Raw genomic sequence first — 16,102 nt, 5'->3', positions numbered from 1 at the left:
GCAAGCAGTTTATTGAAAAAAATAAAATTTGAAAGAGGGCATCGCCCCAGGCTGTTGTAACAAGAGATTATTGTTTGTTTTACTTTTTTCGTTTTGTGTTTATCTCTTCGATCTTAAGTTTCTCATTTATTTTATTTAGTTTAGTTTAGACCTTTTTTTCAGAGAAGGTCAAGCAAGGGAGTAACTTAACAGAACTCAGCTAAGGCTGAAATCAACTAATATGGAAGGGAGTAAGGTACCATAAAATATGTTTAACAGGTCGAAAACTTTGGTTGCTTGTCTGTTTCCTGCCCCAAGTGAATCATCTAGACCAATATTTTTCAAATATCATGGTAGTACAGTTTTATGGGTTCTCGAGCAGTTGGTCTGTGGAAGCTAAAGAGTTTGAAGTGGTGGTTGTAGGAGGGGAAACAGGGGTTCGAATTAGGGAGAGCTGTAAGGGTAGACATAGGACGATCTTGTTGGATAGATCGGAGTTAGCTTGGCTGCTCAAAATCTTCGAGACTTTGGTGTGCGTGGAAGACTCTCGGGTGTTTTGGGATTAGTCTCGGTATGGATTCCCGCGGATCATTGCGCAACGGCATTTCAATAGGCATGGCGGTTTCTTGGTTATAGAAGAATTTGTTGGGAGTCGGAGGAAGGACTCGATCTTCATACCGGAGGGAAGAGCCGGGAAAGGCTGGATAAGCTTTCGTGAGGAATTGCGCCTGGTTTCTGAGTATCTAAGGGCCGGTTCCAGAGCCAGGGAGGTTGATTCGGAGGTCCACGCGATTCATAGAGGGAGGAGGAGTTATGCTGAGGTGTTGGCAAAGAATGCTTCCTCGCTGGAAGCACCTTTTGGAGAGATTACCGGCCCTGTAGCTAGAGTGCCGAGATGGGTTAGAGATCGCTCTGTGGGGTATAAGGGTGATCATTGCCCGGCGAAGAGTGATGTTTTTGGTCTGGCGAAAGAGCATCATGTTTTGGAGTCTCTTCCGGCGAAGCGGATTTGTACTGAGGAGAAGAATTCCCTTGCATGGGCTCCTGAGTTGCAGCAACGTGTGCCCATGCAGACGGTTCCGAAGGTCATAGCGAGGAAAGGAACAGCGGTGGGTGAGATAGCTTCAGTTCTAGACACGGCTCCGATTCCGACAGTGGCTCAAGCTGGACCCTCTGTTGTGTTGGGAAGGTCGTCTGACACTAGGCATGGTGTAGCCGAACCTACGTTTCTCCCTGCAGCACGCAACAGCCATTCTGGTGAAAGCTTCGATGTGGGTGCCCTCAGAGAGTCGTTAGAAAGGATGAAAAAGGAGATTGACTTTTGGCTGAAGGGATTGGCTTTGGTTGATGGTGGTGGTCTGGGTCGTGCAGCCTCTTCTAGGGCCCGGATGGTGGGTTTCAAAGTGGCTCGGCCCAAATCTAAACCTAAGCCCATATCGAGAAATATTGCATTATCCATTTCAGCCAAGGCCTCCAAAGGAAAGGGTGTCTTGGAGTGTCCAGACCAGGTTATGGAGTGGAGGGCTAAGGTGGATCCAGTCTTCCCCCCCCCCTTGGGCCCATGCGAGTTCGGTGCATGATCTTGGGGCTGGCTCGACTCCGGGCTTGGACGCCGGTAACCTGACGTCTGATGCCTCTTCCTCTTCGTGGGTTCCGGCTTTGGGTCATGTCGTCGCCTCCTCTTCTCTCGACGGCCAGCTTTGTTCGCCGGTGAGGGAGTCACCTGTGTTGGTTTCGGCAGGCTCAGATCCAGCCGCACGGGGGTATGATTCTTAGGTCAGTCCTCAGAGCTTAGTCGCCGACTGTCTGACTTCGACTCCAGCTCTGGGTGTAGATGAAGGGCAGCTCCAAGGACTGTCCAGACTCTTGGATAGAACCTTCTCGCCCCTTTGCAACTCTGAGGTGCTGGTGGAGGCAGAGGAGGTGCAGAGGGAGGAGCCGGGTCAGAAGAGGGAGGGGGAGCTGTTCGTTGGGTCCGGTGCAGCAGGGGATGAGTTGTGTTCGGAGCAGAAGCAGTTATTTTGTAGTGAGAGCCCTATCTTGTGCTTAGAGGGTGGTCTAGTGAGGGTGAAAGACTCGGTAAATTCGCAGTTGAGGAGTGTGGGTATGCTGAGTGTGCCTCGGGAGTTGACAGGGGAAGTGTTTGGGCTTCAATCGGTGGATATGGAGATTGTTCCATGCTTTGGTAGTGCTGGAGGGAAAGGTTGTGAATGGATGGGGGGGCCAGTGGAGGATTCAGTGTCCCCTGGTCTGCAGGTTGGACTGTTGGGTGAGGATTCAAGAAGCTTTACTCCCGGGGAAGTTGGTTTGGTGGAGTTCAAGGAGGGGGGAGGGGCTGTTGTTGTGGGTTCTCCTCTCAATGCCTACTCTCTAGATTTGGGTGGCTTGGGGTACTCGGACTGGGTGATGCAGAGTGCTAACGAGATTTATCCCATTGTTGGGATGACATTCGTGGGGCATAAATTGCAATTGTTAGCTTTTCTGTCTTGTATAGAAGAGGAGAGAAAAGAGGAGAGTCGATTGGCTAAAGGACGCACGAAGGGTAAGAGGGAGATCAAGAATTTGGAGAGCTCTATTAACTATGATACCAAAGGTTCCGGATTGAGTAGCGGTAAGAGGAGGGCAAGGGGACTAGTAGTAGTGCCATGAAGCCGAAGATTCTTTCTTGGAACGTAAGGGGGCTGAATAATAGGCGTAAACGCTTAAGGATTTGCAATTTGCTCAGAGATTGGAAGGTGGATCTTATTTGCCTCCAAGAAACAAAAGTTAAGGATCCTTCTAGGCAGTTTGTGCGTAGTCTTTGGGGGTGTAATTTTGTGGATTGGTGTTGTTTGGATGCTAGTGGGGCCTCAGGGGGTATTCTTATTTTGTGGGATAAGAGGGTGGTGGAGAAAGTGGATGTGTGCGTGGGGAGGTTCACACTTGCAGTTTCTTTGAGGAATGTTGACGATCACTTTGAGTGGGGTTTTGTGGGAGTGTATGGTCCGAATTGCAGGGTTGATCGGAGGGGTCTTTGGGATGAGCTGGCGGGGATTATGAGTTGGTGGAGTTTGCCTTGGTGCATAGGGGGAGACTTCAATACTACTAGGTTTCCTAGCGAAAGATCTGGAGTTGGTAGTGTTACTGCTATGAGGGACTTTTGTGATTTCATCTCTGATCAGGGTCTTATGGATTTTCCGCTCGCTGGAGGTTCTTATACGTGGTCGATTTCCTGTGATCCTCCTGTTTGGTCCAGAATTGATCGTTTTCTTATCTCTCCTGATTGGGAAGATAGGTTTCCTGAGGCGTCTCAGAAGAGGCTTCCCCGCCTGTTCTCTGACCACTTTCCTATTATCCTCGATTGTGCTCACTCTTCTGCAAGAAGTAGGCCGTTCAAGTTTGAGAATATGTGGCTTAAGGTGGATGGTTTTGTGGGGTTGGTGAAACATTGGTGGGACTCATTTTCCTTTCATGGCTCTCCTAGCTTTGTGCTTGCTTGTAAATTAAAGGCCCTCAAGTCTAAGTTGAAAACGTGGAATGTAGAGGCCTTTGGTAATGTGGAGAGGAACAAGAGAAAGCTTCTTGAGGAGTTTCAGGCGATTGATATAGTGGAAGGTAGTAGGGCTTTGGTTGAGGGGGAACTTCAAAAGAAGCTGGAGGTTGTCAGTGAGTTAGAGAGATGTTCTCTGTTGGAGGAGGTCTGCTGGAGGCAAAAGTCCAGGGTGACGTGGTTGAAAGAAGGAGATAAATGCACAAAATTCTTCCATTCCATTGCCAACTCAAACAGAAGGAATAACTCTATTGATTCCTTGTTGATTGGAGATTCCATTTCTTCTAATCCGGCAGAGATAGGGGAGCATGTGGTTCAGTTCTATCAAGATCTTTTCTCTGAGAAGCATAGTTGGAGGCCTCGGTTGGATGATCTTTCCTTTGATGCCATCTTAGAGTTAGAAGCAAGGTGGTTGGAGAGAGTCTTTGAGGAGGAGGAAGTTAGAAAGGTTGTGTTTGCTTTTAATGGTGATAAAGCGCCGGGTCCGGATGGCTTCTCTATGGCTTTTTTCCAAGCTTGTTGGGAGGTGGTGCGCTTGGACATTATGGAGGTTTTTTCTGAGTTTCATGCTAGAGAAGTTTTTGAGAAGAGTTTGAATGCTTCTTTTATTTCTCTTATTCCTAAGACTCCAGGAGCTTTGTCTCTCAAAGATTTCCGTCCCATTAGCCTTGTAGGAGGTATCTACAAGATCATTGCTAAAGTCTTGGCCAACAGATTGAAGACGGTTATGGACAAGATTATCTCCAAATCTCAGAGTGCTTTCATTAAAGGAAGGCAGATTCTTGACCCAATCCTTATTGCGAATGAATGCCTTGATAGTCGTATTATATCAAGGGAGCCGGGAGTCATTTGCAAAATGGATTTAGAAAAAGCTTATGATCACGTTAATTGGGATTTTCTGTTGTATATGTTGAGGAGATGCGGCTTTGGGGGCAAATGGTGTTCGTGGATAGCTCGGTGCATTTCTTCTGCTAAGTTCTCGGTGCTTGTTAATGGCTCACCATACGGCTTTTTCAGCAGCTCTCGAGGCCTAAGGCAAGGAGACCCTTTGTCTCCCTTTTTGTTTGTGTTTGTTATGGAGGCGCTGAGTCGCATGATTACTGCGGCAGTGAGTGGGGGTGTGTTGGATGGTTTCAGAGTGGGTGATGCTTCTTTTTCCCATCTTTTGTTCGCTGATGACACATTGATTTTCTGTGATGCTAGCTCCTCAAAGATTCGGTCTTTGAGAGTTCTCTTGCTCTTATTCGAGGCTGTCTCGGGGCTTAAGGTTAATTTGGCCAAATCCAGCATTATTCCAGTGGGGAATGTCGATAATGTGGGTAGGTTAGCTGGCATTTTAGAGTGTGAAGTTGCTTATTTGCCTGTGATGTATTTGGGTCTTCCATTGGGGGCTCCTTACAAGTCTACTCGTATTTGGGATGGAGTTATTGAGAAGGTTGAAAGACGGTTGGCTAGTTGGAAAATGTTATACCTCTCTAAGGGAGGGAGAGTGACCCTTATCAAGAGTACGCTCTCTAACTTACCTACGTACTACATGTCTCTGTTCCCTATTCCGGTGAGTGTTGCTTCTCGCATTGAGAAGTTGCAACGAGATTTTCTTTGGGGTGGCATGGGTGAAACGTTTAAATACCACTTGGTGAGTTGGGAGAAGGTTTGTACTCCAATTTCGAATGGGGGGCTTGGCATTAGGAAGTTGGTTCAGTTTAATCGCGCATTGCTAGGCAAATGGTTATGGCGATATGGCATGGATAGGGATGCTTGGTGGAGAGTTGCGGTGGACTCAAAGTATGGAAGTTTGTGGGGTGGGTGGTGCTCCCGAGAGGTTGCTGGGGCGTTTGGAGTAGGGTTGTGGAAGTTTATAAGGAAAGGTTGGGAGAAATTCTCCAAACTCCTTAGATTTGAGGTGGGGGAAGGGAGTAGGATCAGATTTTGGCATGACTTGTGATGCGGAGATTCGATTCTGAAAGAAGTGTTCCCTGATCTCTTTGGCATTGCTCGGGTGAAGGATGCGTCAGTGGCTGATAATTTGGAGAGTTTGGGCGGGTCCATTCAATGGAACGTGAGCTTTATTAGATAGGCTCATGATTGGGAAGTCGATGTTTTTGCCTCTTTTTTCCAGATGCTGGGCTCCACCACGGTGAATATGGAGAGGGCAGATTGTCTTAAATGGGTCCCATCCAAGAAAGGTGTGTTCAGGGTGAAGTCTTTTTTTGGTTCTATGATGTGTGCTGGAGGTACTCGGTTCCCATGGAAGTGTGTGTGGCGGTCTCAGGCTCCCCCGAGGGCAGCTTTCTTCACTTGGTCTGTAGCTCTAGGCAGAATTTTGACCTTGGACAATCTTAGGAAGAGGAACTTAATTATTGTGGATAGATGCTGTCTTTGCAAGCGGGATGGGGAATCAGTGGACCATATTCTTCTGCATTGCGATTTGGCTTCAGCTCTATGGAACAACATTTTCTCACGCTTTGGGATTGCGTGGGTCATGCCTAGGAGTGTGCTTGACTTAGTTGCTTGTTGGTGGAAGTCTGGGAGATCAGGGAGCGCTACTTCTTGGAAGATGGTGCCTAATTGCCTTTTTTGGTGTATTTGGAGAGAAAGAAACTTTAGGTGTTTTGAGAATCTAGAAAGCTCCCTTGAGGAGGTGCTAGAGTTGTTTCTTCATCCTTTGTATATCTGGTCGATGGCTTATTTGTACCCTTTATCTATCAGCTTTGCTGAATTTCTTACTTCTTTTTCGCTTTCTAGTTAGGTGTTTCCTGTTGTATACTTCTAGTGTACGTAGGGGCGCCTTACGCTTTCAATAATACTATCATTACTTATAAAAAAAAAAAATATTTTGAGTGCTAGTCTTTTTTTTCTAAATGTATCTGCGTTATTTCCCTTTTCATCACTTATCAAAAAAATTCCCTTTTCATTTTTCTGAAGTTTTCATGCCTTTGAAGGAGACTTCCTGGTTGAGCTCCTTCACATCATTGGATGATAGTGTAGCCCTTGTGTGGGGGATGTGGAGTGGGGCTCCATATTATTTAGTCTAGTGTCTTCAGAAGCAGATGACTTAATCTGCATTGAGGCTTCAGAAGCAGGCAGTTTAATCTTGTGTTGAGGCTGATCTCCAATATATTCACTCATTTTGTTGACTCTGTTCATCTTTCACATGCACTTCAAAATTCTATTGTGGTTGTTGGATAAAATGTAATTGACATAAAGTATTTAAACATTTTTCTAGGGATATGATTCTGTACACAGAGTTGATATGAAAAGTTGAAGGAAGTTTAGAAGGAGATGATTAAAGTAGGTCTTTAAAGGCTCACCTCCTATAAAGATTATAACCAGATTTGAAATATCAACTATATTTTATTATTAGTAAATCAAAGCTGTGTAAAAGAACTTCACTTGTTTTAGACAATTAACATTGTGGTGAAAAAATTTATGGCGAGAGACCTGACATAGAGATTGAATGTGTTATCCAAGCTTCGTATCCTGAGTTACTTTTTGACTGTGAATTGTTTTTTATACAGTTTTTCATAGAAAACAAGAGTGGTGCTGTATTTATTGGTTTATCCAATTAATAAATGTACCCTTTAAGTAATCAAGTTTCATGAATGTGTGGTGATCTTTCTGCAGGTCACAGATGCTCCAGAGATTCATTCTAATGGGTTTCATGTCAAATTTGATATAGGTGAGGGTCAGATTGGTTTTGTTTTGCCAACAATAGTGCCTCCATGTGATATTGGCTTGTTTAGTAGGTTGGCATCTAGTGACACTGATCGATTGGATGGTAAATGCTGGAACACTTGCATTGTACTTCCTTTCAGATCGAGATTATCAGATGGAGCAGTCATGAACAGCATTATGACTATGTTTTCAGATCTTCACCCTTCTTTGTTGCTTTTTCTTCACCGACTTAAGTGTATTAAGTTTAGAAACTTGCTCAACAATTCATTCGTCGTGATGAGAAAAGAAATCATGGGGGATGGCATCGTTAGGGTTTCACACGGAAAAGAGAAGATGACGTGGTTTGTAGCATCTCAGAAGCTGCAGGCAGATGTCATTCGTCGTGTTGTGCAAACAACAGAAATCTCTATAGCATTTACATTGCAGGAATCAGTTGGAGATTACATTCCACTTGTTGACCAACAGCCTGTTTTTGCATTTCTTCCTCTAAGAAGTTATGGTCTGAAATTTATTCTCCAAGGTGATTTTGTTCTTCCTTCATCTAGAGAGGAAGTGGATGGTGATAGTCCCTGGAACCAGTGGTTATTGTCTGAATTTCCTAATTTGTTTGTTGGTGCGGAGAGATCCTTTTGCGCTCTTTCATGTTTTAGAGAAAATCCAGGAAAAGCCGTGTCAGCTTTTATGAGATTTGTTCCGCTTGTTGGGGAAGTTCATGGTTTCTTTTCTAGTCTTCCACGGTTGATTATTTCTAAATTACGTATGTCAAACTGCTTACTTCTGGATGGAGGCAATGACAGATGGGTTCCCCCATGCCAGGTTCTACGAGGTTGGAATGAACAAGCTCGCTCTCTTCTTCCTGATGCTTTGCTTAGTGAGCATCTTGGCCTTGGATTCTTGGATAGAAATATCAAAGTATCTGATTCATTAGCAAGGGCACTGGGTATTCAGGAATATGGACCCACAATTCTACTTCAATTTATATCCTCTTTAAGTCATGCGGAAAATGGCATCAAATCAATGGGCCTGAGCTGGTTGTCTTCTTTGCTAAATGCACTATATATAATGTCATTCCATTCTTCTGGACAAATTTTCTTAAACTCTAATACAGAAATGGATCTCATAGAGAACCTTCAAAAAATATCGTTTATTCCCCTTTCAGATGGTACATACAGCTCCATGGATGAAGGTACAATCTGGTTACAATCTGATGCAGTAAGCACGGGGTTGGATGTTGAGCATGGACCTGAAGCTTTCCCAAATTTATTCACTAAACTTCGGACTGTATGTCCTGCCCTGCTTTCTGCATCATCTGTTGATACCTCATGTGTGGACACAAGTTTGATAGACAACATAACCAAGATGCTTTATAGAATAGGTGTCCAGCGGTTGTCTGCTCATGAAATTATGAAGCTGCACATCTTGCCAGCTGTATCTGATGACAGAATTGTAAACAGGGACAAGAATTTGATGACGGAGTATCTGTGCTTTGCAATGATCCACCTAAAGTCTAGCTGCCCTGATTGTCGTGTTGAAAGGGAATACATAATCTCTGAATTACAAAATAAAGCTTTCATTTTAACAAATCATGGTTTTAAACGACCTGTTGAGATGTCGATTCATTTTAGTAGAGAATATGGAAATCCAGTCCATGTTAATAAGTTGATCAATGTTGTAGATATGAAATGGCATGAGGTTGACACCACATACTTGAGGCATCCAGTCACTAAATCATTCTCATGTGGAGTAATGAAATGGAGGGAGTTCTTCCAGGAAATAGGCATTATGGATTTTGTGCAAATACTTCAGGTTGATAAGACTGTTGGTGATATATCTCCCACCATTTTTAGGAATCTAATGTGGGAAAAAGATCTGATTTCCCCTGAATCGACTGTGAAAGATTGGGAATCCGATGAATTGGTCCATTTAATATCCCTTTTGTCCAAAAATGGCATGCGGCAAAGTTGTATTTATCTGTTGGAGGTTTTGGATACACTATGGGATGGCTGTTTTAGTGACAAAGCTACAGGTTACTACTACCCTAAATCTGGTGGAGATAGGAAACCCTTCAAGTCTTCATTCATGAGCAGCATTTGTGATGTCCAATGGGTAGTGTCTAGCATGGATGATGAGCTTCACTATCCTAAAGATTTATTTTATGATTGTGATGAAGTACGCTTTGTTCTGGGTGACTCTGCTCCATATGCTGTTCCAAAGGTTAGTATGATATACTGGTGTTCTCTTTTGCACTTTTTATTTCATTTTTACTTCTGTTTAATCTTTCTTTAATTCTTTTGAGAGAGAGTGAGAGATGCTCCCTGAGCAAGAGCTATCCGCTTCATAAGGCTGCCAATCTTAGAATGTGGAAGGCTCTTTCTTTGTAGCAAACTTTAATTGGTGTGCCTCCCATTCTAGTTCTTTGTGTGCAAGAACAAAGTGAGTTTATTAGCTCCTTTTGTATATTTGAACATACCTACGTACACATCTACGTGTTTATGTTGTGTTAAATGCTCACATAGATCAAAATGTTATGCCCCCTCCTAACAATGTATGGGTGCAAGCCAAATACGACTTAAATGGTTGTCCCTCAAATGCTATGGCACAACCTGTCTATTTATATATAATGCTTACGCAGAATGGCTTCCTCTCTTTATAATTTTCTATTATTTATTTTTTATTTTCATTTTTTTGGGTGGTCAGTCTCGCTTTGATGCTGGCAAGTTCCCATAAATGTCAGTGAGCGTCTTGCTCATATATAGTGGAAAACAATGCAGCCTTAGAAACTGCTTTTTGGGACCGAAAGATGCCGAGTTTATTTGCTCTTGTTTGTCACAGTTTTAGGCTTTTAGCTTCTGCAAGATATGATGTGATTATGAATGTTCAAAAAGGTCTGCTGTTTCAGTGCTGGCATAGATTTGAATCCAACCAGTGGTTCTTTTTAGTTGCTAGTCACTGAAGACATCTATACAGGACTGCTAACATCCGTTGCTCCCCGGCAACTGACAGGTTGGTTGCAGTGGTTGACTTCCATGGATCACAAATGGGACCATGCCATTTTGGGTTTGGTTTTGGCAGCTCTAGTGCCACATGTCCCAGATATTTAACTATCTAATAAATGAGATAATGATTGCTGTATAAAAGTTTGTTAATGGTATATAATATATGAAATCTTCACTTATAAAAAGAAAAATAATAATTACATGAAGCCTTTGAAGACATAGTTTCATTTGTAACATAACTCGTCAAGGGTTTATTGTGGAACATGTTGTGAGATGTGTCATTGGACAAGCTTTAAAATTAGCACCAATAACGCAGCACTAGTCTGTTTTTCTTTTTCTTTCCTTCTTTTTTTTTTTTTTTTTTTTTTTTTTGTGTGTGTGTTTCCAATGCATTATTTTGCCTGAAACTGCAAAAAGTTCAATTAAATTGCTATTTCTCTTGTATAGCCCTCTATCTATATTTGTTTGTACGTTTATTTTTCTTAATGCTGTTAACTTCAGCTGTATGAAACTGCTGCATATCCCTGTTTTATGGGAGGGCTGAGCTGACATAGATTTATACAAGTTCTTTATCATGCTATGTTTTTCTTATTGAAACAGGTGAGAAATGGAAAATTAGCAAGTGAAATTGGCTTTAAGATTAAAGTTACCATTGATGACATTTTGGAAACTCTGAAAGTATGGAGAAGATCTAAGACACCTTTCAAGGCCAGGTATTCACCAACTTAGATCTTCGATGTTTCTTATCTGAATGATCTGTGAGATTATTTGTTGTTGGTAACTGTTCTTTCCTGCTGGCTATACAAACTAACTTAATGCTATTTCTTGTTTTACTATATAGTGTCTTCGTCTTTTATTTCTTTGTGCTGTTTAATTGAATTCTTCATCATTTTTCATTTTCAGATAAATTATGTGGTTTTGCTATTGCTTTTCCCTTAAAGAAAAGTATTTACTAAGATTATGAACATCTTGGTTCTTTTTTTCTTTTTCTTTTTTTTTCTTTTTTTTTTGAGCATGTTAGTGGTATAACAGGCCCACATCTAGATGAATGTTGCACCATACATAAGTTGTTGCAAGTCCAATACTGTCTTTTTGTTAGTTATGGATGGTTAAAAGAGGAGCATAAACTCTTCACTTCACGTTGTCCACGGTTCCACTGTTATATCTGTTATCCATTTATTATTTTCTAGACTAGACTTCTGAATCTTTTAAGAAACTACTTTAACCTTTCTAATCTAATGTGTATGAAGTATATCAATATATTCTCATCTGAGGTTAATTGCCTTGAGGTGAACCCTGCAGTTTGACTCTTAAACTCCGTAGTGTACATTTACATGATAGATGCAATCAGAATTTATATCATATTGGATGTTGGACGTTTGAATTTTTCATTCTATATGGTGTGTGTCGGATGTCTTTTTTTTTTATTTCCTTTTCCCCTTGGGCTTTCCATGTCGAGGCTGTGCATTGATTATTTTTCCATGATCCCCCCCCCCCCCCCCCCCCCCCCCCCACCTTTTAATTAGCAAACCTGCTCATTTTGATGAGACCCAACTTTCTTTGCATACCAGCATATCTCAAATGTCAAAATTGTACACATTCATTTGGAATGAAATGGCTACTTCAAACCAGAAGATCACAGAGGAGTTACATTCAGGGCCTTTTATATTTGTTCCATATGCATCTGGCTCTAGACTTGATGATGTGGTACCTGGTACATTCTTGTCTCCTGAAGAAGTCTGTTGGCACGATTCAACTGGTTCTCTGGCCCAAATGGAGGAGATTCATTCTCGGTGCAGTTTGACAGAAGTGTCTTATCACCCCTTAAACAAGACGCTGAGCAATATTTATCCGGGCCTTCATCACTTCTTCATTGACAACTGTGGAGTACAAGAGACCCCTCTTCTCCGTAGCTATCTGCGGATTTTACTGCAGTTATCTACTGTCGCTTTGCCTTCACAAGCAGCTAATGCAGTAAGTGATCAAAGTTGAAGAGAAACCACACTTATAATAATTGTTTTTTGCCAGTACAACCTAAGTGTTCCTTTCATGCTCAGGTTTTCCAAGTTTTTCTTAAGTGGAGTGATGGACTGAAATCTGGACTCCTAAGACCTGAAGATGTCATTTACTTGAAAGAATGTCTTATGAAATTGGAATTTATGGTGCTCCCAACTGAACAAGATAAATGGGTTTCTCTACACCCTTCCTTTGGCCTTGTGTGTTGGTGCGATGATAGGAAGTTGAGGAAGCAATTTAAGCATTTTGATAACATCGATTTTCTGTGCTTTGGCGAACTTGGTGAGGATGAAAAACAGATACTTCAAACAACAAAAGTTTCCATCCTCATGCAGACCTTAGGGATTCCTGCTCTCTCAGAGGTAAGATCTGTATGTGTGTGTGTGTGTGTGTGTGTTGGTCTGGGGAGGAAGTTGTGATGAAGATATTGCTGCTGTGACTTGTCAGTTTTGTGAACTTTTCATATGAAGTCATCTAGTAGGACAAGCAGTATGTCCAACTTATCAACATGTTGGCCCCAAGAGAGTGGACTATTAACATTCATGCTACAAATGATTGGGATTTCAGCTTGAGCTTATCCAGAAGAAGCCTTTAATGATTTTTTTTTATTTTTTTTTAACATCTGAAGAAAAAAAAGAAAAAACACTGTATGTACTTCATTTAGATGTATCCATTGTTTAATCAAAAAAATTTCATAGTTCCATACATATATAACCTTGTAATGTTGTTTCTTAATGCTTTGTAAGCCAACTTGTATAGATATTGTAATAAAGAATTGCATCTTATGTGGTGCACCATGAGATACTTGGCTAATCCTTGATCTATTTCATTTTTGATTTACCATTCATGCTTAGTTCCTCAATGTCATTGTTATTGTCCATTTACTTTATAAGGAGTTTTTTAATTATTTAACTATTCTTTTTAAGGTACTTGATTGTTGTCTATAATTTCGCTCTTTTCTAATACGAGTATTTCTTTGCAAATTTCATGATGAGTTTTTGTATGGAATTTTCCTTCCTTCTGTTGCATAAACCAACTTGCTTCAAAATATGTTTTAAGAAAGTTGAGTTTGATAATTGTATATTAGTGTAACACCACTTTAGATATACTGTCAAAGCATATCCAAGGAAAAAGAATGACCGAGTGTGAAAAAATAGAGAACGACATGGTTACCTTTACTTTGATTCTGATACCTTTTTTTTTTCTTCCATAAGGAAAAAAGGGAGCACTATCGCATGTGCATATGGTATTTATTTGCAGGAAAATCCTTTTAAATGTTTGACTTGCATCATAAATTGGACTGAGAATAGGTTTTCCAGGCTTAAACATGTTTATAACAGGCAATACATTTGGCTGTGTTGTGTTAGCAGACATCGTTCATTAGATTATGTTTTAAGAAAATAAAGCGCCATATATTGTCACTGTAAAGAGAGAGAGAGAGAGAGAGAGAGAGAGAGAGAAAAGTGTACAAAACAAAAAATGAAACATATAATGTGATTTTAATCGTCCTTTCCACGTCAGTGCAGGTTGTAACTCGTGAAGCAATATATTATGGTCTTGCTGACTGTAGCTTCAATATTGCTTCATTGGTGGGATGGGCTCTTCCTTATGCTCAGCGCTACTTCTGTAGTGTACACCCTGATAAATATATTCAACTTAAGCAGTCTGGATTTGATATTCTGAATCGTCTACAAGTCATCGTTGTTGAAAAGCTATACTACAGGAATGTCATAAAGAGTTGTGGTGGTGCATCTAAGAAGCGAGTCGAATGTAGCTGTCTTCTGCAGGTATGTGATGGGTCCTTTATTCAATTCTCTCTCTCTCTCTCTCTCTCTCTCACACACACACACACACACACTAAAACATGCTAATGTCACTCTGTACAGGGAATTAGTCTGCTGGAATTAAATGATTAATCATTTTGGTTAATTTCATTTGCACCCTCCTCGTTTGGAGATACTCTGTCTAGACTAGCTGCTGTTTGTTAGCATTCTGACAATTTAAAAATTATGTTCTCCATGATAGTTGGCAAGATTTGGAATATTAATATATGATGCCTTCTTTTTTTTTTAGTTTTATCCATAACCATATGATTTTTACAGGATGACATTTTGTACACAACCCAAGAATCTGATTCTCATGCCATATTTATGGAACTGTCACGTTTGTTATTCCATGGAACTCCCGATTTACACTTGGCAAATTTCCTTCACATGATCACAACAATGGCCGAATCAGGTTCCACTGAGGAGCAGACAGAGTTTTTCATTTTGAATAGTCAAAAGATGCCTAAGCTTCCTGATGAAGAATCTGTTTGGTCCCTCTTGTCTGTGCCTTCATCGTCAAAGAATGATGATTCGCTCCAGACAAGTTTTGATTTAACAATAATAGATGAGAAATGTTATTCGAAGTCGAAAAAGAAAGCAGGAAATAACCCAAACTGGCCACCTGGGGATTGGAAAAATGCACCAGGTTTTTGTTATGCTCGTGCAAATGGTTACAACACACGGGCAACAACTGTACAGCCTAGGAGCAGCCCACAAAAGAAAAAGGAGGATGAGTCTGAAGGCACAGTCATGCAAACTGATAATGTTGTTCCGATCTCAGTGGATGATGATTGGACCATTGAAGATGATTCAGCAGCAGCTTCAACGGCTTTAGTTTTGTCAGACTATGACAATTTGGAAAATCAGTCTGGCCATGCTCATAATCAGACAGATTCTGGTGTAGATGTTGAATTTGATCCGGTTAATTTAGATATTATGTCCAATGGCCCTGAGTTGGGTTCATCTAATTTTTGCAAGAGAGATCGACTCAGAATTGGCACACCTAATGCAACACGAGCCGCACAAACAGGGAGGCTGGGTGAGCTTCTCGCGTTTAAATATATTACTGGGAAAGTAGGTAAGACAGTTGCGAAGTGGATTAATGAAGATAGTGAAACTGGATTACCCTACGACATTGTTGTAGGGGAGGGGAGTAGTAAAGAGTACATTGAAGTTAAAGCGACCACATCTCGAAGAAAAGACTGGTTCCATATATCAACCAGAGAGTGGCAATTTGCATTGGATAAAGGTGATTTATTCAGTGTTGCGCACGTGGTTTTATTAGGTAATAATGTTGCCAGGGTCTCATTATACAAGAATCCAGTGAAGTTATGTCAGCAAGGCAAGCTGCAATTGGTTTGTATGATGCCAGTGAATCAGAATGAATTCTCCATGGTCTCCCAAGAGGCACCATCTTTTGACTTTGCATCTGGGGGATTGACTCGACAGTCTTAGCCAATCTATGACTGCCTCTATGGATAACAGATTTCTTTATGCCAAAATCATTCTCTTGATGCATGGGAAAATCAATTACCATGTCGCTTCAAATCGGTGTGCTGGTCCAGTTGAAGAGCATAAACAAATTTCCGCTCCTGCATGGGAAGGCATGTGCTAGAATCTTTGGATTTTAACCGTGTGATCGGATTTGGAGAAGCTACGTGGTGGGATTTCTTTTTCAAAATAGTGGTACAAATGCCGAGGTTTATGTGCTGTAGGGTGCTAACATCATCTTCATAAACTGTAGTATGTATTATACATGAGACTTTGTCACCCGCAGCAATGTATTTGCTGTTCGCATAAACTAATTATCTTTTGTTTTTCTTTATTTGCGGGGGTGATTGCTTAAGCAGTTGCCCATGAATTCTTGTGCAAGCTTGGTACGCTTTATTACCGTTACAATATGAGCAAATAGTTACATTAACAAAAGATATAGAGAATTAAAAACAGTTCAAAGCTGTGTCTTTTACTTCTTAGCTTGAACAAATTTCTATTTGGACCCATGGTGTTTGGTGACTGGTATGTGTAAATGACGATTCAGCAACCGATTTATTTCTGTTGTGGGTTAGTTTTTGTTTCTGTTA

The 16,102-nt window shown here is 41.2% G+C and overlaps 1 protein-coding gene across 3 annotated transcripts in view; it reads left to right on the top strand.

Moving 5' to 3' along the window:
* The window catches only part of LOC133872046 (protein NO VEIN-like), a 43,088-nt gene extending 27,114 nt beyond the window's left edge, over positions 1-15,974 (top strand). For all 3 annotated transcript variants that reach the window (XM_062309562.1, XM_062309555.1, XM_062309571.1), the window contains 6 exons: positions 7,133-9,397; positions 10,780-10,892; positions 11,751-12,153; positions 12,237-12,557; positions 13,722-13,982; positions 14,298-15,974. In XM_062309562.1, the coding sequence (XP_062165546.1) occupies positions 7,133-9,397; positions 10,780-10,892; positions 11,751-12,153; positions 12,237-12,557; positions 13,722-13,982; positions 14,298-15,476 (4,542 nt within the window). In that variant the 3' untranslated portion in view covers positions 15,477-15,974. The remainder of the gene's footprint in view (positions 1-7,132; positions 9,398-10,779; positions 10,893-11,750; positions 12,154-12,236; positions 12,558-13,721; positions 13,983-14,297) is intronic.
* Positions 15,975-16,102: the final 128 nt, after the last annotated feature.

This window comes from Alnus glutinosa, chromosome 1 (genome assembly GCF_958979055.1).
Source record: "Alnus glutinosa chromosome 1, dhAlnGlut1.1, whole genome shotgun sequence".
NCBI lineage: Eukaryota > Viridiplantae > Streptophyta > Magnoliopsida > Fagales > Betulaceae > Alnus > Alnus glutinosa.
The sequence above is the reverse complement of the archived record's forward strand: the minus strand, read 5'-3'. Positions and strand labels throughout refer to the sequence as shown.